This window comes from Megalops cyprinoides, chromosome 2 (genome assembly GCF_013368585.1).
Source record: "Megalops cyprinoides isolate fMegCyp1 chromosome 2, fMegCyp1.pri, whole genome shotgun sequence".
Classification (NCBI taxonomy): Eukaryota; Metazoa; Chordata; class Actinopteri; order Elopiformes; family Megalopidae; genus Megalops; species Megalops cyprinoides.
The window spans coordinates 51279496-51304765 of NC_050584.1; the positions used below are offsets into that span (position 1 = coordinate 51279496).

General features: G+C 44.0%; 1 protein-coding gene across 1 annotated transcript in view; it reads right to left on the minus strand.

The window, feature by feature from the left end:
• Nucleotides 1-12893, minus strand: part of ralgps2 (Ral GEF with PH domain and SH3 binding motif 2) — a 57995-nt gene extending 45102 nt beyond the window's left edge. Inside the window, exons 1-3 of the mRNA XM_036518083.1 lie at nucleotides 12828-12893; nucleotides 11396-11503; nucleotides 10171-10221 (exon numbers count right to left, since the gene is read on the minus strand). Coding sequence (XP_036373976.1) covers nucleotides 10171-10221; nucleotides 11396-11503; nucleotides 12828-12893 — 225 coding nt within the window. The remainder of the gene's footprint in view (nucleotides 1-10170; nucleotides 10222-11395; nucleotides 11504-12827) is intronic.
• Nucleotides 12894-25270: the final 12377 nt, after the last annotated feature.

The following is a 25270-nucleotide window of genomic DNA, read 5'->3' on the forward strand; positions in this document are numbered from 1 at the left end:
ATTCATGGCAAAGTCAGAATCAAAACACCAATGTATAAATCCATTCTCTTTGAAGTAAGATTGTATTGATGTTCCACCCCACAAGGTAGCTTGACATGTTTTATTTAAAAGATTTGAGACTGAAATGTGCGTAGAAGTCAAAAAGTGGACATCAACAGGATTTTTAATACATCTTATTCTAATGTTGCTTTGGTGTTCACTCATTCTCATTTTAATACTTTTGGTGGGTTAACCAATGTAGGCGAGGCCACAGGGACATTTCGTCACTTGAGAAATTCTGGTCGCGCGTGAAATAATACCACAATGGTTACTTTCTGGCCTTTTGCAGGGTGAATGAAACAGCTGCAACTGTAAAACACTTCTAGAAAAAGCATGGCAGTGGCACACAATTCGAATGTATAAAATGGCCTCCTGATCCTTTGAAAAGGATGACAACACTTCTGCCCTCAATGATCAGGGACTTTCCCTGCTGGAGGCACTTCTACAAATAACAGCCCTGCACTCCTCCCAGATCAAATCACTCTGCTACACAACACAAATTTGCAATTCTTAAAAAAAAAAAAAAATCCAGATATGACAAGGTGAGGGAAGCGGACACGTGTCAAGGGACATGTCTATATAGCAGTCAGGAGCGAAGACAGAGAGAACCCCAGCAGAATTAATAGCTAATCGCTTTTCCTCAGAAATAACATGCAGGAGGACAGGGAGTGGGGGTAAAAAGACATGGCCAAAAGAGCAACCAGCACAATCTGGCCTTTTCGTACGCCAGCACTCCTGCAGTACTCTCGGGCTCCACTTGTGTGAGTGATAACACCGTGAGTAATGGCAGTTTGAGTCAGCCTTGTTCACCCCCCCCCGCCAATGTGACCTTCGGGAAGTGTCCCTGGAGGACCCTGGAGGATGAGAAACGGGAGGAGACACAAGAGCGTCTTTATCCGCCGGCCACAAAGGAAACTACTGAAGACAGGAAAGGGAGGATGTGTCTTAATCTCACGCCCGCTTCATATTCAGCTAGGAAAAATATTCTCCTCAAGTAAAATAAGACAATAAATAAACAAATCGTATCTCCCTAGCCGAGGAAATCCGCGATGCAGCTTCTCGGTCGTCGGGGAGGCGGCTGATGTTACAAGGAACGGCTGTTTCCTCTTCTCGTCTCAACACGAAAATAAAATAAATATGAGGACAAAAATTCCTCATTTAATAAATACTCATATTGTCAACAAATGAAAGAAGAACGGCTGAGTATTAAGAGCAGCCCAACACGGCGCTAGGGTTTTAACGAAAAGAAACAGTAAAAGATATAAATAAATAAAAGCGCAATATTTAACAAAGTTATTTGATATCCTCGAGCAAGGCATTAAATCAGCAGGGACGCAATGTAACACTAATCCAAGAACTGTTAGTCACTTTTTATTCTGAGTTCTATAAAAGCTTTAAAAACAACGAGCACTTACGGAATTCAAAAGAACTGACGCTTTTAAACTGCAGCTGCGTTTAAGTGAGGAAGTTTCATAGGGCTGCACAATTAAATGGTGAAGTTTAACAAGGGCATTAAAGTGCGCAGTGCCCTCCTGTTAAACCCATTTCGTACCGTACTCACGTGTCACATCGGACATTAGCTGAGAGTCACTCTTCTAAGGCTGTTGGCGCTCAGAAGTTATAGAGGAAAGCTTGTGCTACAGACCAGGCTGCAGTTGTGAAGTTCATTTCATTGAGCTCTGATGGAGCATCACCGTTTGTACACAGTAGATACACCTTCAAACCTGACATAAGCAAAAGCAGACTGTGATGGGAGATCAAGCTTCTGTGAACTGCATAATGGGTGGGGCTTCTGTGAACTATCAATCACAAACCCATCTGAGCCACTGAGAAGAATTTGCTCCACCAAGCAAAACATTGAGATTGGTTCAAATCTGTCAGTCAATGATTGCATATGGTAGCCCTGGCCATTCTGGGGTTCATGAAGCCTCACTACAACCAGCATTAAGTGTTCATTTTTGCAAAAGTAGCTTAAAACCTGTCAGTAATGTATATTACAACGTAACTTCAAGCCACACACAGCAGTCTACACACTAAATACAGGAAGAATGAAGTAAAGCTTAAGACAGAGGCTGTGCGGCCATATGGCTTACAAGGGTGGACAGTGTGTAGCCACTGTGGAGTTCACTGAACAGTGAAGGTAATCTGAGATCCCACTCTCTTTCCAGTCTTTAGTCCATACAATTCATCATAACCTTAGACAACCGCAAAAATTACTGCTGCACAGGCAGAATAAAATACACATTGATTCAAAAGGGACAAGCAAGGAGTGAAAACTGGCAAAACTGAACCAATGATATCCTAACTATGCATTTTTCCTTGACTCTGATTTTACCAGGAGCAGTAGATATGGAGGAACACTGAATTATCAGCCATTTTTTGTGAACTGAATAATGGCACTGTATGACTAATGCCTCTGCCATCAATCACTTACTGTGTGTCCTTTCTTTTTCAACACGTCCCCTGTCTGTCAGATACCATCAAGACCTCACATCCGCTTCAACATCAACTTTGCTCCAGATCCGGGGAAGGAAACTCATCCACTACAACATGGACTGTACTCAAGATTCTCATTGCACAGGCTATCGAGAGTCTGATCCACTTTACTCAGCATAGAGTCTACTCTTGCTCCCTGCCCCGGAGGCATTATTGCATGGCCAATTCACTTGACTTCAGCCGTTAATTACTGATAGCACTGTGAATTGTGCGCATCTGTTGCAGCTTAGCACCCTCTCGAGGTAGCTCAAATCTATTACCTGCCAAACAGATAAAGTGGATTTGGTCTTAAAGTTTTACCTTTAGCTGCTACTGAGGCGGAAGGAGAGGAAAATTTCCACTTCTTTTACTCAGAAACTTTTGGAGGGGTTTTGTGATTTATGTAATGGTGAGGTGTTCCAGAAGGACCCCTCTAAGTGCTTTGGGTTAGATGCAATATTGCTTGAACTGAACTGCTTTGGGGCCATTTGTTTATTGTGGGTTCCGTTTAATTAACATATTGGTTTTTTTTCCCAGAGAACAAGTGTTTTCCCCCATAAAAAGCACTGTGGAAAATCAAGTTCAAACCTTAAGCCCGGAGAAAGAAAAAAAAAAAAAAAACATGGCACTCTATCCCGGGCCACAAAGTATGACAAGCTAAGCAAAATAACAAAACTGTGAGAGGATGTGATATTACCATAAAAAGATTACGGAATGACGTTGTTCAGCAACATCTCCAATGCCTGGGTTAAGTATTCTTAGAATTTGAAAGTCCTTCAGCTTTTTGTGGTTTAAGGACAAACGAATGTTCTTTTCAAGCAACCAAAACAAGCCACAACTGCCAAACCTTTATTTGCTTCCGACTCCGTTGCTGTTAACCGTGGGGCGTCTGTGATATTTCTAAACACACGGGCAGCTGCAAATCATTATGGCATTAAGAGTGAGGGAGAGGGAGGAGACCTGCTGAAGGGACGAGCAGTATCTACAGAGAGGATCCTGTGTGGGCCGTTCCTCGTTCCATAGGGGCTGCCTGGGAGAAGGGCCCCTGTGTCTGAGCAAAAGGCTCTGCCTCTCCGCACTGGTCTGCCGCCCCCCTCTGCCACAGCTGGGAGCTCGGCTGGCCCACGTCACGGCGGCTAAATAAAACCAGACCTCGTCTTGAGCAAACATTTAATAAAATTCAGATTATAAGCCCCAGAAGAAAGAAACTGCTTCACTTACACGTCTCAGCAGTCCAACAAGTCGCTCCCTCTTTTTTAAATGGAGTTTTCCATTTTCCAGAGAACAAACACCGCCAGCCAAATTAGCCTCGGGGAGGGCGCAGATCCGCGTCCTCAGCGGTGGAGGCAGGATAAACCCCAGAAACAAAGGGCTTTCTCTTGTCACAGTAATGAATGTGGTCATTAAGCGCTAGGAGACCGGGGGAAAAACATTTGGACCCCTAAAGATAGTTATGGTTGAACTCCTACCTGGAAGCATGTCATGTCAATCAGATTACCCTGCCAGGGACAGTCCCATCACGTCCCTCACTGCGCCGTGTCTTCCTCCAGCCTAGCTCTCACCTTTGTTTTCAAGGTCTTTGGTACACAGCGGCACCCTCAGAGGGCCAGCAGCTGCCTACAGCTAAAGCCTGCATGATTTCATGTTGTCATTTCCTGTCGAGTCCAGCCAGCCCAATAGCGGCCGTAAATAGTGGAATTTTTTTTCTGCTACAATGTCACACCTGTTGCACATGGCATTGGTTTCTTAGTGGACAGAATGTGCACACAAATTTGGCTTGAAATGATGATCCAGCAGAATGGACATAATAAAAGTATCAGAGTTAGTGACCTGTTTATTTTGAGATTGTGGTGGTGTTTTTGATTCACTCAATGATTATATGCTCCTAGATTGGTCAATATTGGTGCTCCTAGATGGTGTAAATTGTGCCAGTAGCCTCACATTAACAAGCACACACAGTAAGAAAGCCCTGGGAACTGTAGTATTATTTAGCTAACAGCTACTGTTTCTGATTTTAAATTTTATTTGTACTCATTCATGTATTAATGGCCTGTGTTCCAAGGCTTCCTGGATTAGTGCTTCTGCTAAATTACTAAATGAAGTACAATGTTGCATTTCAAATAACGTTTTCCTCATCAGTGCCGAAGCACATATTGAATTTGTGCGCTTAAGACATTTTGGCTGTCCAAACGTCACATATGATCACATCTGTGTGCGTGTTTGGGGTGAGGTCAACCTCTGCAGCTGGCTGAATTTAGCTATCCATGGCACTCCCCCCAGCCAAACCCAGATTCCAGTGGCCCGCTGTCCCCTTTCAGCTGCATCCCAGTGAGACAGTGAGGTGGAGCGCACTTCAAAGCGCCCCCCCGCGTCCACAGCACACAATGCAGTCTGGTACCATAGAGCCTATGGAATTCAGCTTCCTCACAAACCATAGCTATTTATTTATTTATTTATTTATTTATTTATTCATTTTCAGAGAGAACGAGAATAACGTACAGCCTGTAATGATAACTCCAGGCCCTGGGAGACGTCAGGGAAAGTCTTCATGTTATTTAGTATTGAAGCTTTGACATTGAGTAATATCACAGCGCCTCCGAATCTCTTCCCCTCCCCCCCTCCCCCCCAGCCACAGATGTGCTTTTTCCATTATAAATCTGAATGAGGCGGGATTGGAAAACTTCAGCTCCATGAGCCGTGCGCAGTGGCGGCCCAGCGCTCTGAAACAAAAACATCATGCAGAGCCCTGTCCCTGCCAAGTGCCTGCGCTCCCCGCCATGGCCGCCTGTCCTCTCCCCCTCCGCCAGCATTCGCAGAAAGATACCAAAAAAAAAAAAAAGAAGCAGTGGAGGGCTACAACGCTACATTGGGTTTCAATGTTGGGAAAGATCATCAAATGCTTCATAAATCACGGGCAAACTTATCCTGCTTGATTCAATTCGAGTGTGTTTTTCAACCAAGCGGACATGTTCGTTTTAATAAATCACTGCATGATGAGAGAGCACAGCGTACAGAATGCTTTGGGTATGGAGACAAAAAAATAAATCAGTAGATCAGACATGGGTATTACTGCTTTAGATACAGTAGGTAACATAACCACTTTGTGTCTTTACACGAGAGAGAAAATTAGCAAATTAGTTCAGGCCTACGCCAGTACCTCCCTATGGTGTGAATACAAATGATTTTAAACTGGCCAGCCCAAAACAGAGGTTATACCTGCCTGATGTCAGAATCATTTTGAAACCACAACCACAAAGGGTGTCCCACAGAGAGCCTCAGAGATAGATACAGTTTCACTAAAGTGATTCACCTGCTGTGCGAGCGCACATGTGTGAGATCAGCATCAAATTGACAACACCATTCTCTATGGAAAAAATAACTGGTGACATCCAAGAGAAAAAGCAGCGAGACCCAAAGCACATCTCTCACCTAAAGTCACCTAGAGTGGCTATCTACAAGTGACACAGAAGACGTATTTGTTCGGACATACCAAGCATTTGCAAATTACGAAAGAGAGCATGTGAGGAAACCTTTCAGCGCAGATTAACGTGGCCAGAAAGATTCAATTACATTATCGCTGTGTAAAATCAAAGGGTGGGGATTCTAAAAATGACGTGCTCGTCTCCCGCCTGAACAAGCGCGCCAGTGCACCCTGAGGCAAAGCAGCAGGGGTCAGCAAGGACAAATCCACTGGGCAGAGGGACATCCGAAACGAGGATTCAGACATCACACAACGCTTGCAGTGTGGAGCACACCTCATTCTGTTGGGGGCATTGCGCAAATTACGCCACAGTAAACAGTGGGAAGGGCTATGTTGGTGTATATGCACTTGCGAGTATATCAGATACCGCACACATATTCAAATGTGCATTCAGATCCCTGCTCCTTTACTGAATGTTGTACTACATTTACATTTACATTTATTCATTTGGCAGACGCTTTTATCCAAAGCGACTTACATAGGTTACAGTTCTTTACAATGTTATCCATTTACACAGCTGGATATTTACTGAGGCAACTGTGGGTGAAGGGCAAGGGTGACCTTGCCCAAGGGTACAGCAGCAGTGTCCCAGCGGGGATCGAACTGGCAACCTTTCGGTTACAAGTCCTGCTCCTTAACCACTATGCTACACTGCCGCCCACTAAACAGAGATCATTTTGGGAAACATTTCTGCCTCTACAAACTATATTTGTAAAGATTCTTCATATCTAACCATGGAAAACTCTGCCACAGGTGTGCCAGTTCATTTGATTCAGTAGAAAAATCAATTATTCTGTCTGCTCCAGGTTACAGGAGAAAGCTTACATCTATACAAGAAAGGGACAATTAAAATCCAACGTAAATGAGCTGTATATTTATGTAGATTTCCTTTTATAATCAATTCATGTATCCCCAACACAAATAGTGCCTTTCACAAACTTGAGCAGTTCAATGAAATATGACACGAGAATGAACACATATGGAAAATTTTACAACCACGCTTACTCATTCTTGCAAATAGCATCTTTTGATATATTGGGCTCCATCTCTGGTAAAAGTCAATTGTCTTTCTCTGTATTTGCAATTGCTTGCACTATTTGAACCCATTCCTTTTTGAAAACTGAGAAAACCTTTCCCAGCATTTCAAAGCCAAACTGAAACAAGATGGAGGGTTCACTGAGAGGTCTCGACTGTTCTTTGTTGATCCTGTTTCCATATCCACCATAATTAAAGAGATATGTTAGACTTTATGTCCTCGAGTTAAGATCTCATCAACAGCAAAATGAACCTTCGCAGCAAAGAGACCCACACGTTACACTGTCAAGTTTAAGTTACTACTGTAATGCAATCCTTATGTTACAGAAGCTTCAACCACATAGCTAGGGACATGAATCTTTTTCGCACCAATAATGCTGTACTCCTGCTGCCCCATTACACACACAGCTTGCTGTGTATCTTATTTACCCTGATGCCCTCCCTTATTTCCCTCCTCTCCCCTTGTGACAGCGTACTGAAAATTGTTCACACATAGCACCCACGGTGAATACGCTACGGGTCCTTGGATTTAACATTTTTGCTAACAACTGCAATTCTCGGCAAATAAACCTGCAGCAAAATGGTAAAAGTAAGGGGAGGGGGGGGCAAAAGTGCAAAACTCCAAACAGCACAATTCCATATCTGCACTCCCGCAGCAACCACAGTTGGACGAAATGGTTTCTGAAATGTAATAGCCTGCAGATGGGAGAGGTCTTCCCGCAGAAAATGTTTACATTCGGGGACCTCAGCCTATGCATCCTCTCATGTTCGAGCCACACTAAAGAGAAGCCCTCTCCTACGCCTGCCAATATCAAAGAGCGCAGAAATCACAGGCACCAAAATAAATCAAAATGAATGCTTTTGTTAACTCTTCTCTTTCCAATTCATGTCCCACTATGCCTACAAACAACATCTGTTCACAAAAAAAACAAGAGGACCATATTCCTGAAATATTCCCTCCCTCTATACTGTAAGCCAAGTATTTTCCTTGACACTCTATGACACTAGCTACAATTCAAGTTATATGGAATCCATATGGATGTTACATATACAGTGTCTGTTTGCCTTCTCCATGGCAGTCACAGACAACTCTGTTCTGGTGAATGTGTTCTATGGTCTCTAAACTGCATTTTCTTAAAATAAAAGTTTAGGGCATTTTAAAATTTTGATAAACCATACAAGATGGTGGAGATTACACATTTGGAGTTGAGTGTATTTAAAACATGGAAGTTACATGTTGATTTTAAATGTGGATTTAAATGTTTAAAAGAACATCAGTAAGAATCAGTTGTATAATCTGTAAGACAATATACACAGTTGCCCTGACACCGGCCAAGTTTAAGAGGTACGCATTTAACATTTTTATCCCCCAGTGAGCTTTACATGCCAAGTTGTCTGTTTCCAAACTGTTTTTAGATTATTTGCATCTCATGCCTTAAAAAACAGTGCAGCGGTTCTCAGACTGTCCTCAGTTGACAAGTAGTGGTGCTTGGCTCCATTCAAGTGGTACATGGAAAGATGAAAATTATTTCCATGATGCTGCAACAAAATTAGAACTTGGCTATTCAGCTAGTGAGCCTGTCTCAGTATAAAAAAAGTTTGAACAGGACTAAACTTAGAATGAATTGCCTCTCCAACAAGTAAATGATTCTTTAGTTCATTAGAGTTCCCTCAATCTACAAGTGAATCACACCACATTTTTTTAAGTTTGAGAATCACTGCTGTACATAATGATGTGAAATGTACTGGCAAAATGAAAAGAACATCAATAAGACACTTGAAAAAAATTGATTCATTTGTAGTGAACGCTTCAAAATAGCTGTGAAACATGTGCTACATGCTCTAAACTAACAGGAAACAGCAGCATCAAATATCAAAGTAACAGTGCGCTTGGCTTGTAAGAAGCACATTTATCCAGGACACTTTGCTACAAGCTAAACTAATGGATAAAACTGACAAATTACTTTAAACAACATTCTTCTCTCATTTAATTACGAAATGTGCTTTGTCACCTCCTTCAAACACGGAACAAAATATATTTGAACGTACTGTGCGTTCCTTGTAATCTTTTATTAAATGCAATTCAAATAATATGACTCATATTAAATCACTTGAATGTCACTGCGAGAACTGTTGGCGCTAAGCAGGCTTTATTGCTGTGGAGCAGTCAGTGTCCCAAAATCATAACTAACAATAACCTGACTCGCATTAATTTGAGTGTCTTTGCATTAATAGTCTACAAACTTGCCTTTCTATTTCACATTCATGTTCCAGCTCAGGATGGTCTTTTAGAATCTTAAACAGTGTGGGGTATGGAATGCCTAATTTCACAGCTGCATCTCTTATCTATATTGCAACTCGAGAAAGCAGCATTTATGACCGGCAGAAAGCAGCTACCTTTTTTATTTGCTACTCAACTGGGCATCTAGTCCTTAGTTAAACACTCCTGAATCAATCCTCAAGAAATCCTTAATTCAATATTTTAAAGCTTATTATGTGCCACTGCACTCCACTGTCCTAAAGCATGTTATGAATGAACCAAAAATGATTATTTTATGCAGGTAGTTTGATTCTTACAAGCAGAGTATTTAAACAGTTTTAGTATAGGAATGAGTTTGTCTCACTATATTTGGCTGATTCTTATATCAGAGGGTACTGCATTACGCATGTAATGTATGTATGTTGCATAAACAGACATACTACTCACATAGTATACTGTCAAATTATCCATTTATAATGAGGTGTTTGAACAACATTAAGGGGGTAAGAGTCAGCAGTAAAAGCTTCAGACATGCAAACTCCCCTATACCCTTTGTCACTGTTAACAAACAACCAGTGCAGGAATTTGCTGAGGACTCCACGAGAAGCCTTTGGGAAATCAGTGATCTGATTCGCTTATTGATCCTCTGGGTTTGAAAATCTGCTGGTCAGGAGTGTGGCTTTGTACTGAGCCCCACTGGAGTGCATGTGAGCTGAAGCCTGGGAGCACACTGCCCCCTGCTGGATTACTTTGGCTATAGCTACCACATCTGCAATCACAGTAAAAGAGCTCTGCTGTGGCAAAGGACAAGGCATGCTGCAAGACAGTGTGGAATACCAGGAGAACTAACTACCAAACCTAAAGGAAAACGCCAACTCACCTCTGGCTGAATGGCTTTGAATACTGGAGCGTCCATGAGTGTGATCTGACCCTGAGGGTGACAGACAGCTCAGTGTTACAGACAGTCAAACAGAGCCCTTTTCATACTGTAAAACAGTTCTTTGATTAGTTATGTCTAATAAAGTAGCCAGAGCACAGGTCCGTGCAGTTTCTGCAGGTGCATTCATGAACACTCTGATCTGTGATCGCTAATATGAAACGGATGAGGGATATAAACGGTCAAAGGGTGATGAAAAAGCTGACTCGTGTCCAAACAGGTCCTCTTCTTTTTCCTACTTTATTAAACCCATTTGTGAAAAATGAGCACGTATGCCAGCAGCATGAGGGCTGCACACGTTCACTGAGGCTGCTGAATGGAGGGGAAGTGTAGGGCTGGGTTGGCTTAGGCCCAGGCCTCCCTGAACAGAGAGAAACAGCACCCCCTGCTGGGGAAGCAGACCTGGCAGGAGAACAGCAGTTCCCCGCGGCCTGCCACGACCCCGGAGAGAACACTGTTTGCCTTTCTGCCAGGAACAGGCTGCACACGCGGTGTGGGGCCTGTTCCCGGCTGCGGCACCTGACAGGAAGCAACGTGCTGGATGCTGAATGCCAGCCTCAGCGACAGCCAGCTACGCTCTCTGAACACGCCGCGTCCCAAGTGTGAACCCGCATGGCTTTCCAGCGCTGTCTGTCAACATGAATGTCTCCACTGTGTTGTGTGCAGCACCAGTTAAAGCTTTAAAACATTTTATCAACTCACGCTCATTAGAGCAGACTCACAGAGATCGAAAATGCAGACCCAGGACAAACAAATCTGAGCAGGCTGAGAATCACATCTTAAGTTAAGGTCCAATATTTGCAAACAATTTCAGACACTGTTAAACCTGACACTTTAAATTTTTTTCTGAAAAGCATCTTTTAACATAATGGGAAAAGCTCCTCTATTTCTTTGGGGGAGGAATCAAAATAGCTTCTCGCAACAGGAGTTTAAATGAACATTTGGTGCTGTTTAATTCATACATAAGAGGAACTTCATGCTTGGGCAAATGTTTGCCGGAGAACATTAATTATTGCTGAACTGCACTTGACCCATTTCTGCTCCCTCTACAGCCCCTCCTCAGGGCTCCTCTTTGGTTTCTGCTGTGCTAAACTGTGACATTTAAACTGTGTATGGTGTTTAAAGAGGGGGGAATTTGGGGTTAAAATGCGGATGAAAGCATTCTTACCGCATATTCTTCAGGTGTGACCTTGAGGACATCAAACACGACGGCATCAAAGCTCTTCTTCAGCTCAGAGGAGGCCTTGTCGCTGAGGGACTCCGAGCTGCTGCTCTTCTGGGGAGAAACACGGACGACATTCCTGACCCACCTCACAGCACCATTCCTGTACATCACTGGAGCTGTGCACTTCCAATCTAACTCAATGCTCAGGATTCAACTCAACATTTAGTAAGTATCTAACTCAATGTTCAATAACCTGAACATCAGGAAAAATCAGAATTTGTTTTTCCATTTGTGATCAAATTTTTGTGTTTTTTTTTATGTTGACAAATGTCTTTTCTGCGCTGAAATTAATGAAAATGGTAGAATGTGTCTAATAACATTTTCAGATCAAGTGCAACAGTACTGTAATGTTCAGAAAGTCAAACTTTAATCCTTCTCTCCCTGCCATCTGAACTAACAATGCTATCCAAGGTTAACAAAAAAACCAATAGATAGCTGCTTTGGAGAAGAATCCATTCTGGTTTTACATTTTAAAACAACACCCCCAATAGGCAGCCCTGACTGACATATTCCTATTGTAGCCTTCTGAGGCGTACTTCAGATTTTTCTTCAAAACGAATAATAAAAGTAAAAAACAAAGGGAAAACAGTATATCACAATACACCAATCTGGAGAGTTAATGCATGGTGGATGTGTGAGGATTATTTTGGTTGGACAGTTTCATGGGAGATGATATAAGACAATCAGAAGCCTTGTATGAATTTCTCCAACTAACAAGAGGTAGGACAATTTTTTTTAGCACAGATACAAATGTTGTTTTAAATGTTATAAATATGGACATAATAACCTGTAGGCAGCCCAAATTACAGGGAAATGAAGTGCTAGCATGTACACTGTTTGCATTAGCTTACACAACTGCAGCTAGCTACATGTAGCATCTGTATCAAACATGTATCAATTGTTAAATGCTGTGGAAATGCAATAACATGCTGTGCAGGAAATCTTAGGGACTGTCAAAGGTTAGGCTTGTAAATGTAACCCTGATTGCTGGCTTGCTGAGGACAAATGCAAGAGAATTTTCTGTTCTTATTAGTTCTACAGTAAGTGAACTATTATCCCGTAATATAAGTAAAATTACTAAACCTATAATCTATAATCCTTTATGACGCTTTTGAAAAAATAAATGTTGACTCTGATTAGTCGAGATGGAGGAAAAGAAAACATTGAAAGAACACAGCCCTACCAATAATTCAACAAGAACAGGGCTCTGAAGTCCAGTAATGACAAGCAAGACAAACAGCAGGGGCAGATCTGCCAGCTTGGGCCCACAGAACAAGCAGTCCGTTTATACAGACTCCTTTGAAATGGCAAGAACTGACGGTGGAGCTGAAACGGCTATGCAAACCGCAGAGCCAACTGAGGAAAACACTCTCACCTCGGAAGCAGTAGCAGCGAAGGTGGCCACGCTAGACTGCCCATTGGGGACATCCATAATTCCCATACCATCAGTCTCTACTGCAGCAGGTTCCTCATCGTCATCTCGCACCGCTCTCCACCTGGCCCTCTGGAATGCATACATGGATCATGAAACACGCGCGCGCACACACATACACACACACACACACACACACACACACACACACACACATATACACATGTACACACGTACACATACATAGACACATAAATCTTTGCTCTTCACTGAGCCATGAAGCACGCCTGAGAAACACCTACACTTCCACACTGCACTGGCCTGCAGAGATGACTTAGTGTTGCTGAGTCTGGGCAGTGCGAGCCCCAAGCGTTCATCGAGTTCACAGGCTCTGCCTGGGCCTGGGGGAGGACTATGTTTATCAGCCCACGGACTGAGAATGGCTGCATCCTGGATCAGTGCCACGGTCCCCTGATTCCCTCCCAGACACCCACAGCTATTCAGTCAGAGCGTTAACTCCCTTACACGCAGCGTGGAGAAAGAGATTTAGTGTGCCAGCAAGGACACTGGTACTGTCTAGCACAATGCTGGGGAAAAAAAGATGCTTTACAAGACTTACAAACTCACCAGAGCCCGTGCATCATCAGCGCCACCTAGTGACCAGCCCCTCTCCATGTCAAGTTTGAATAGTTGGCTATGTCCTGACTGCACTCATTACCATAATCTTCACTTTACAAATAGATGGTATGAACAGTAGTATTGGAATTATTTAAAACAGAAACAGTAAACTGCACACTAGAAAGAGAAACGCAATGAGCACTGAATGTCTTTGTTTCATTGGCTGTTCCTGGCATCTTCCTAATTTCGTTCTGAGGTCTCTGCTGATGGTTTGACCAGAGAGAGAGAAAAGGAGATCTCCTGCTTTGTTTCCTGGTTCAAGCAGCGAAAGACGGTATCTTTTTTTTTTCTCTGTCAGCGATTGCCTGTTTCACTATCACCATAAGTTTCACAATAACTGCACACGCCCTTGTGATATCAGCACAGTACTCCCTTGAGTACTGACAGCGACCCACACCTGCAGCGCACTGCCGAAACACATAGAAGCACTGCCAACTATGAGCCAACTATGATTCAGCTTGGGCTAGCATTGCACACAGAGCAAATGCACTGGGGCCAGCACGTAAACACAACAGCAGGGTGGGCGGGACCAGCACTGAGAGGCGCTCATTTGGCAGAGCCATTTTTGGCAAGGCGTGTTGCAAGCCAGCGCTGCAGTGTGAACATGTTCCTCAAAGCAAGGCCCTGCAGGAAGCAGCCCTGGTCAGACGCAGCGCAAACTTATTTACGCCGCTGAACCGAGTGTTGCACAAGGCTAACACGCTAATCACGCCTGTTTGTGAGGAAGCCACTCTGACACAGAGCAGCCTGTAATGCCGTTTAAAACTTCACTGGCCTTTTCACAGACCTGGGATCACTCCAGGCCTTTCTATTTACTGCCAATTTCCCCTCATTTACCCAAAACAGACAGCTCACAGATATTCCAGTTCAGTCCATCCCAAAGTTTATAAAGTTTGTACTGTAATATTTTGGAGTTCACTGCGATAAACAACCTAAAAGATTCCTCCACACGCTTGGTAGAGAGACACTCTCTGCCTTAAAGTTGATGATACAGGCAGTTGCACTTATAGGGAAACATATGACACAAACATCTCCTACAGCCCATAAAATGGTCCCAGCCACAACAGACTTTACTGTTGGGATAGCAGTACCATTTCCTTAAAGCAGTCAGTCTTAATATCAGTGAGGGTAGCACTGAAGATATAGCATATCAATAGCATAACAATCCCAACTTCAATGCATGAATCTGTACAGCAACAAATAATCCAAAATGTCACCCTTGCCACTGAATCATTTCTAATAATATCACAGTTTGCTTAATTTGTTAAACACCCATTGGTTTTCTTACAAATACTGTTTTAACATCTGGAAAGCCATGTTCAAATTTATGCAGTGCTCCTTCTATTAACACAAATGCCTTTGTTTGTATGTTCCATGTTATTAATTACACATGCATTGTACTGCTCATTGTAAAGCCATACCAAAGTGTACATCTTTGTGATGTTGATCCAGGGTGTAAACACATGTTACTAAATGACACCCTAAAACATCTGACTCATGGTAACTCTGAGTAATAACAGACACATCTCCCCTGCATCTGCAAGCACGATGGATTATAAGTTTTAGCAGCTGCGGAAATGCTGCACTGATGTTACTGCTCTGAACTTTCCAAAGAGGTGACCGCAGCCTTTTAGGTGACAAGTACTGTAAGACATGGCGTTTTCCTTAATTACAGTCACACAGCGGAAGAGCCCTCAGAGGTTTCGGAGGCTTGCGGTAAAAATAAGAGTGCGAGTGTGAAGTCACCTCTTTACAACCGCCTGAAATCACAGGGGCACTGACCTCGCTAAAGGTTATGAGAACGTTACCATGCGAAGAGCACCCACTGCCTCCCTCCCGCTATGTCAGGTATGCCAACAGCCCTCACCTCACAAGGAGTAGTGTCCCTCTTACATCACATGTACCCCTCAGTGCTGGTTGTGGTGTGGGGGACAGAGACGAGCACGCTCACGAGCACCAAAAAGGCTGAGGGGAAACACACAGTGCAGCCACTCTGAGGCTACAGCAGGCCGTCTCGCACTGGCAAAAATACAGGACAGCCATCTATTTGTGGAACAATTTGTTGCTGTTGGTTGTTTGGACACACCCAAAATCACCTGAGAGAGTTCAAGTTCATACATAGGCTGCTATGATAGAATACCCCAAAGTCACTGTCTCGTGGCCACTGAGGGACCAATTAGCCATGCAGAGTTTGTCAAGCTGGACGAAATGTAGATATTCAACAGGGTTTGCTTGGATTTAAGATGCCAGTCGTGTAATCCCGATTAGAGCTGTGTGTCTCAGACACAGGGGCCCAGCCACCAGTGTGAACACTCCTCTCCCCATACACCTGCACACTCACCAGTAACTCGTCAGATCAGCATGGTCTTGCCACAGCTCAGGCCTCGTCCCCTCCCTCCCTCCTTCTGTCTACCTGCGTCTGGCTCAGGTGTCTGTGTGGAGCTGCAAAGAGAAAGAAAAACTGTGAGTGTGTGTGGGGGTTAGCGAATGCTGGTCCTTCACAGATTCAGTACACAGCCTACCATTATTAGAAGTGCCTTCAATTCATTCCCCAGCCAATGGCATCTCTACGATCAAAGGGACAATAAAATGCCTGGATGTAATTTTATCAGAGTTAAATTTAAAGACTAAGAAGAAAACATTCCATCTCCAAGACATACGCAATTAGATAAAGCACAAGGCTTAAAAAGGGTGTGCCTTGTACTGATGGACCACAGGAAGAGGCAGTGTTCTGAGATAACACCCGCATAAAAAGGTCCTAACAACGTCTAAAAATGAAAGCGGCACATTTATGGTCTGTTTTCAACCTGTAGGACTTTATACGAAAGCTCGAGAGTCTGCAGAAAGTCATTAACAGGATGAGAACAAGAAAAGAACAAAAACATGTTTGTTACAAGTCACTTGCAGCGCCCTCCATGGCTGCTAGGGGGAGCTCTACCTCTGCAAACAGGAAACAAAACCTTTCAGAGAGGCAAGGGAGGACAGAAAGCAACAGCTGACATGAAGTGAGGGAAAAAAAGGCTTAAATGGGAGCCTGGGAGCAGGTCAGACAGTTCAAAGACTCGGCCACATGGGGGGAACGTTAAGTGATGGCAACAAGACGGCAGTCGCCAGTTGCTCGTTGCCTTTTGTGGCCAGCTTGTTACCAGATTTAGGACGGCACTCGTTTCCATGCAACAGAGAGACAATCAGCTTTCTAAACAATGTCACATGGGGAAAGATGTACAGTATAAGAACACAGTGTGGTAGCGATCTTCTGGTAACATTTGTGTGAATAAATGGCTGCTTCCCATCAGCAAGCTACAGAGCCACAATTTGTAGAGGACTAAAAATAACAACAGCTGGGGGTGGAAGCCCATCAATCTCTGTTGTGTTCTGTAATCTAGTCCCTGTACAGGTCTCCTTAGAGGGGGAAGTTAGTAGTAGTGAGGTACAGTGAAGAGAGAGACAGAAATGGGCAACAACCCAACAATGCAGACACTTCATATAGAATCAGGTTTCTTCTGTAGCCACACACACAGAAGTTCCACTATTTCAGCTCCATTGTTTTCAGCTGTTGTGTGCATGTTTCTATATTCACGTTCTACCCTGCAACGTGACTGAGGAAAACCTACTCCATGTTTACCTGATGTAACCCGAACATATGCAAAGCAAATTTAACGCACATGTCTTTACCTTGTTTTCTAATGTTTGAAATCATTTACACTCAGTGACACAAATTTAAAAAAAAAAAACACATTAAAAGGCAAGCTCAGAACTGAAGAATTAACATGATGACCCTATCTGAAATATGATGGGCATGTGTAATGGGAACACTTCCTTTCTTGGTATTGAGCTGTGCTGGGCCACTCTCACACCCATTCAACGACTTTTTTTCATGAAGTATAAACAGTGAATGTGTACTTAAGCACAGCATACAGAAGATATAATCCGACTCAGTAAAAACATGTTTAGCTCCCAATGTATGGTGCGTCAGACAAGCTGGGATTCCTGTGTTGTTGGGAATGTGGAGATGAATGCTAGTGACACAGGGCAGGGGGGGAAACAGGCTCCTGTTGTAACCTGTAAGAGAGGAAGTCACCAGCCCTCTCCTCGGGCCACAGCTTCACACTGACTCACACCTGCAACTGCGGCCATTTTCCACTGCTTCACCAATGATCTCTGTCATGTGAAACACGGCCCGGGGTCTTGGGCTACTTCTCGTCTGTGTGGTTTTGCATGTACCCAGCGCGTGTGCGCCCGTGTCTGTGCGTTTTTGCGTGTGGCCGTTGTGCGCGTGTGTGTGTGTGTGCACGTGCATGTGTTTGTCTACGTATGCATGTGTGTCACAATGTGTTTAGGAAGGTGCGCGTGTTTATGCCTTTTGTTGTGTGTATGTGCTTGGGTGTGTGTGTGTACACACGTGCATGCGCATGTGTGGTAGTATCCTCTGAAGCACACTGCTGAGCTCTATCAGCTAGCCAGAGGATTACAGGAGCGCTGTTAGCGTGCGCTTCCTGGCCCTTCCACAATCCCCTCTCACAAGCTGTCTCCCGTCCCACAGCACAACTCCTCCTGCACATGTTTTCTTTGCACATGCTTTCCTCCCCGGGCCTCCCGGCCTGACAGTCCACAATCCCTTCATCATTCACACCTCCCTCCTCCTCCTCCTACTCTTCCTCCTCCCCCTCTCTCTGCTCCTGTGCTTCCAGCCTGCACAACCTGTCTGCACTCTCACACACAAACCCCCCGGGGAGGCAGACGGAGAAGGACAGCAGGTGAAACGGAAAAAATGATCTCATCCCCCCCCCGAGGAAAGGAGCCAAGGTGTGTGGGCATGGTGTGGTGTTGGCGCAGACGCTCTCTCCCGGCTGTCTTTATGAGGGAACACAGGGCCTGCGAGCAAGGATGGCCCCCCCAAACACTGCCCCACCTGTAGGCGACTCTCAGTCCCCATCTGGACAGACAGACAGACAGTCCATTGAAGTTTGCTGACAATGTGCTTGTCAATTAATTTTATATACGGGTATTCAATGGGTTCTGAGATCAAATACTACAAAATGGATCCCTGCCCCTCCCCCAAACACAGTATGAAAATGCAGCTCTATCTGTGAAACAATGACTCGCTCTGCAGATATCTGCATTCATCCATAAATATTCACATCATGAGCACTGACGACTATGATTCAAACTGGAGTCTTCTTCCATTTTTTTGCTTATTAACAAGCTTCTGAATACTGATCTCAGTAATGGTTTACTGATCTCACAGTGCTGTATTCCACTTCATCCCTAACATGCTTTAGGGTCAACACCCAGGACAAAAAACCAACATTACCAACACCATTACCCTCTACACATTAGCAACCATGCCTGCTAGCACTGGGAGTGCTAATTACCAAGCAAGTCCAAGCCACAAGTTACTGCCTTTCAGTTCGACTGAAGACGCTCAGTCTAGGAGTTTTGCTTAAAAAGGGTGCAACATCATGTGTTAATGCAAGAATAGCCCTAGTTCACCATGCACTATATTTAGTGTCATACTTACCGATTTGTACAAATTCAAATCATGGGCATTATTCAGGTAGTTAAAGAGGACAAGTGGCATTCTAAACTACGTTATCCAATTGTAGCCGATTTAATTATCTAACTCAATGAAAAAAATTTCAGTAATGCCACAAATGGATCAGGAACTACCATGGAAAAAATACAGGTTTTTACAACATAGCTAGTACAATAAAAAAAGGAGTTCTTGTTGCCGTTGCAGCTGAAATCTGTTTAATCGGGGCGAAAGCTAAAGCTGCAGCGGAGAGGCTAAACAAACAGCCGTGTGGGATTAATGGCAGTGCCGGGTCACGCGCGGTTATGGCAGCAGACCTGATTAAGAGTGAGTGTGCGGAGAATGAGGGCAACCAGGGAAACTGCAATCCGGCAATCCTCAACTGCTGGAGCACGGCTGCGCAGTCATGCGAACCCAGCTGCGCAGTCATGCAAACCCAGCTGCGCAGCCATGTAAGTGCAGCTGCGCAGTCGCGCCTTGGTGCTGGCATTCAGGACAGTGAATGGGACAGCCCCCCCCCATAACTATGATCTGCCTTCAATGCCTATGTTCCACCAGGATCACTATGCTCTGCAGCCATGGGGCAACTGACTGTCCCGTCCTGACAGGGTCGCGCCTCTCAGACATGGTCACTGTCTGTACTGGTCCCTCAGTGGTGAAAAGAATTCCCCAAAGGGGTCAGAACAGCAAGAATCACCAGCCATCTTTTGACACAGACTGAAGACCCACCTCTTCAGACTGCATCTCGGTTCTACCTCAATACCCACCCCTTAACACCTGCTACTTATAGTACTTGCTGTTTATTTTATGTGTAGTATCACGATGTGTTTCAGATTCTGTGATCTAGTGACTGATGTAGTGAGGCAGTATACTCGGCTTCCCTTGTCTAGTCAGGTTGCACATGTTAGCTTGGGGTAGGGCTTGAATAGTATTAGTTCATGTTTTATCGGAGTAATCAGACAAACAACTCAACTCTGAGCAACAACTTCATACCATTTGAACTAATTAGGAATAGCAAAAAAGAGGTTGTTTGTCAATTGCTGTTGATGCTTATGATAGAAATCATCACTTTTTTTACACAATTAATAGATACTGTATCTCATTCTGAAGAGTAAAATACAAAACACAGACAGTTAGCTGCAACCAGTGTTAGCCTGGCTGGCTAGACATGCTATTTTGTGTTGACAGACTGCTAGCTTTCAAATGATTCAGTTTACTTATTCTAAGGACAATAATGATGTAAACCACATGATAGTATGTGTAGATGTTTTACGACATTTGCTAATAAATCTTATTGCCAAATGTGTGTGTTTGTGTGTGTGTGTGTGTGTGCGCGTCTGTGTCTTAAAATTATGGTTTTGCTATTAGCCATGACATGACAGTAATCGTGGCCATTTTTTGCCATTTCCGTGGTAGATGACGCCAAAGGTCAGGAAATGGGAGTAGTCAGGGTTGCGAGATAATTCTCGAGTTTTACAACTATTTACAACTTGATTGCTGACGTGAATGCTTTTTTTTTCCCCTGCCGGGAACTCATATTTACAACTACCCCAACGTGACATGAGTGCAGCGTAAACCCTTCGGAACCCTACGTAAACCCCATCAGACATCCCACATAACAGATGTAAGGGCCAATGAGCCTGTATGCAGGCTACAGCGGAGTATTGGATGTGCGGGTGAGGAGTTAGGTAAGCCGTGCCCAGGCCTCTTCTCACATCCTGAGAACTTGGCCTTTAAAAATCCTGACAACCTCCTGAATTTGCAGTAATTAAAAAATTTAGACTTCACACCTTATAAGTGGAAAGTACACCTCCATTTACTGATAATTTCAAGTGACGCAATGTGTTAATGAGGATCCTGAAAAAAAAATCTAACCAAATCAAAGTAAAAAGTGTATTATATCATATTGTACATTGTGGTTACATTTGTTTTAAGAAGTACATTTTGCTCTTACCTAACCAAGCCTGCATATTAAAATACTAATAAGTTAACTAATAGTTAATAGTTAATGATAGTAACTTAATTCATTAAAAAAATCTCTGATTGTGAATATTTTAATATATAGATAGATAACACAAAAGATTACAACATGACACACATCACGAACAGAGAGAGACCAGTTTACTGATGAAGGGAGAGCAAAGACTCTCTAGCTTTATCTTCCCAAAATAAATAAAATATTTGCATGCAGATCTTATATGGACATATGATCTGAATGAGGAATGAGGTATTTTGTAGAGGTGCTGTGACTGCCACCATATCCCCTCCCCTGCCTGAGATTGCCCTAATGACCTTTCATCCAGTTAGGCCATGTCACACTGCCTCTTGAGACTACAGTGCTCTGACAAGGGTCAGCTGTCAAAGCAGACACACACACACACACACACACACACACACACACAGAGCATGTGTCAGACAGCCTGCCATTGAAGGCAGGTCAATAAATGCTCAGCAACACACCAATTTGGAGAGACATGGATCCCTTGAGGTCAATGCTGATCTGCAGGGTGAGAGGGGGTGAGCACTGACATGCTGTTTGCTGTGGGAGGAGCCAATCAAGCAGTTCATTTACATTTACATTTACATTTATTCATTTGGCAGACGCTTTTATCCAAAGCGACTTACATAGGTTACAGTTCTTTACAATGTTATCCATTTATACAGCTGGATATTTACTGAGGCAACTGTGGGTTAAGTACCTTGCCCAAGGGTACAGCAGCAGTGTCCCAGCGGGGATTGAACCGGCAACCTTTCGGTTACGAGTCCTACTCCTTAACCACTATGCTACACTGTCCTGTCCAACACCAACCAATCACACATCACCAAACATCAATCTGAAAACCCCAAGCGGTATCAGGAGAACAATGCTAAATTATTATGAAACCCAGAGACAGTTATATCCTGTTTTTCAAATATTCAGAAGGATGGAGCTTAAATTTTGCCACACACTGAAGTGGGGCTAGACGCAGGGTTTTGTATTGTGTCTATGCTGCAGTACCGCCACAATTTCCTCACTTCCGCTCAAGCTCAAACAAAGCACACCTGTAACCGCATTCTCCCATAAGTGCTTCGAGTGAAGCAGACCGATCTCTCGTAAAAGCACAGGACAACAGCGGCAGGACGGAAGACAGCGGGGTCTGTCTGCCTGACAAAGCGCAGGCTCACAGCGCCGAAGTGCGAGCGCCGGAGACCTGCCAGCCCGCCAGCTCAGCTGGCACTTCTGCCCCGTGTTAACGTTGCCTGGCGACGGCGCTTCTCGCTCAAACAAGGCGAGGGGTTTTTCTGCTTCGCAGGGGGAAGAGGAAGTCGGAAGCGCAGCGGAGCAGACAGCAGCTCCGGCTCCTGCAGGGCCTCTCCATGGTCAGGGCCACTCGAGTTTCAGCCTGTTGGCCCGCTTCCTGTCCCACTCCAAATGGGCTCCGCACACATCGGTGCTGAATGCAACCTCCTGAGCCGCTCTCCAGTCGCCCTTGACAAGTGTTAAAGGCTCTGAGAGGAAACACAAATCAAACCTAATGGTGCCTCAAGACGCCTAAATGGCGCTTTAGATGATGAAACAGCCCCTGAAAAATGTTTACTGACCAGGATGCACACCGAATGCTCGATAATAATGCATATTGCTTTCTCATAGCTGCACAATTCAAGAAGCAAATGAACGCAAATCATACATCCACCAATTTCCAAACTATACTACACAGTTCATGTAACAAATTGTCGTTTATAGGGGGTTCAGCTAAAACAGTCTGAGTAACACTGTACTATGATATCCTGGGGTGTAAAGTAAAGCAACAGCATCAATGCAAAGCATTATTTATTTGCTTAACAGATGATTTTATACATTGCAATTCACATCAAACAAATTAGGCACTTGCACTGCCAGGTATTTACCAAAGAAATGCAGCTGGGGTACGTTCCTTACCAAAGGGTATAACAGCAGGATTCAAAGTACAACCTTCAGGGTATGAACCCAGGTCCCAAACTGCATTGCTTCACTGGTTTTAGTGATAGATATTACTTCTACCCATCTAAGTCTAATTGTACATCCACACTTGGCTGTCAAATGCTTTTATTATGCTACTACCAGTTGGCAATATGCTGTTGCTAACTTTGCAACTGTCTTAGGCTATAAGCTGCTGATTGTTTAGGTCTTTCTACCGAGTTGTTTTGTCGACTCCAGTAGGAAGATGCAGTTCTGTTAGTTCAATTCCTTTCTATGTTTCAGTGATCCTGGAATCCAAACTTAAAGAGTCGATGAGGAGAGACAGCAAACGAGATCAACAGACACAGAAGTCAAAATTCAGCTTCCTAAATTCTACTGCCCGAGAAAAGTCCAGAGTGTTGAATGGTCGTTTGCAGTCGTGGCTGTTTTAGTATCTTTCAAATGCTCATGTTTTATCAAGCTACAAAATGGAAAAGAATCTGGCTAGCTACTTTGGCCATATTTCTTCTGTGTGTCTTCTGCCTTTTTTTATTTACAAACAGCATAGCCAAAATAGTGTCTCATTGTTTTCAAAGGTGGAGGTCTGCTTCTCATCAACTATGGTTGCAACAAATATAGTCGTGTTGCATGTGCTGTTTAATTATTTGGACCCTTTAGCTTGCTAGATTTAGAAAAGTTAACAAAAAACTTTGGGAAATACTGTATAGGTATTACACCACACATGGTCTTGGTGTACTATGCAGTATATTAAAAATCACTGATGACACTGTGGTCTTAAATGGAAAATGAATGCTTCAGTGAATTCTTTTTTTTTTGGTCTCAAAGTGGCAGTGCCATTGGATTAAACTGGAAGTCCATTAAAAACATATCTGACTTAATATGTGTTTGTTCTACACGGGAGCAGTGATATTAAGCGGGCTGCACCAGAGCACCAAAGGGCCGATTGTTTGTACATGTTTACACATAGTTACAATCGAACGGAATGATAGGTCTCACATGACAGCCTGGAACAAGTTGGACGGTTTCACATATCAACACTGTTATCTTCTGAGAAGCAAGGGTCGTTTTTTACCCCTGAAACATGCCTGTGCCAACAAACAACCTAAGAACCACCTTCAACTGCAATGTGCTTAACGCTTAAGAACAGATTGCCTGAAATGTACAACTACTGTAATTTTATTCTTCCGCACTCTTCCATACATTTCATTCAGACATGCATAGTCAGGTTTTTCACCAGAATTCTTCAAAACAATTTTAAGAGACAGTCATCCAGCGTAACTAAGCACTAACGAGCAACTTCTGATCTATATTCATGGCACAGTTTGGTTTGTACTGTGATCAGTTTTACAATAATGAAAGGATACCAACAATCTCAAATGTAAGAAAGATCACATAAAGTATAAGGTTAAGTACTCCTTTAAACATCATAGCTGGACATTCACTGATAAGACCTTTCAAAAAGCAAGCTAATTTCATCTCTTAGATAATCAAGCCAGCAGCATATTACTCTTAATGAGATTGATGCACCAAAATTATTTGTGCATTAAGGTGATTATGTGTGCAAATTAGCAGGTTTTTGTGAGCATACGTGGAAATAGCCAATCCAATGTACTTCTTAACAGTGGCTCTGCCCATGTAAGTACACTGGGCTTTTGGAGGCCAGATTGCGTATGAACCCAGCCCTGTGTGAGGGTCTCCAGTCTCATAGCTTTGATTAACAGTCTGCTCAGGTGTCCCAAAGAAAGCGGTGACGACGGCAGCCTGTGACGAGCACGGCTTGTCCAGCAGGGAAAAAAATATAGCCCCTGTTCCTGAACCGTGTGCCCGCCACCCACTCGCGGCTCCCATTTGTCAAATTCCGCTCCCCTTAATCAGTTTCTTCGCGGCGAAGTGCGCGCTGACCTTGGAGTGAGATTTGGCTTTTTTTAGCCTCTCTGCGTGGCGGATAATTAGAGCACAGGCTCCGACGGCAGGCTGCTCCTCGCTCGCTCCGTCCTCGCAGCCCGGCGCGTTCTCTCAGCTGGAGACGCCCAGCGCGCATGAGCCAGCCTCGCCAGCGTCGTCAGCCCCCCCCCCCCCCCCCCTCGTTATGCCCGCCTGGCCCAGGCCCCCCGAGCGCCACGCTCCCCCAGCACACAGCCCCAGTGTCCCTGGGGGGAGTGCAGAGAGACGGTTGGTGCAGACAGGCAGCGAAAGCGGTCGTATTGAGCTGTGGGGAGTGTCACACGACTGCAAGCATACATACATAGTGAATGTGGCTGTATTAGGCTATAGGGAGTGTTGTAGGAGTACAGA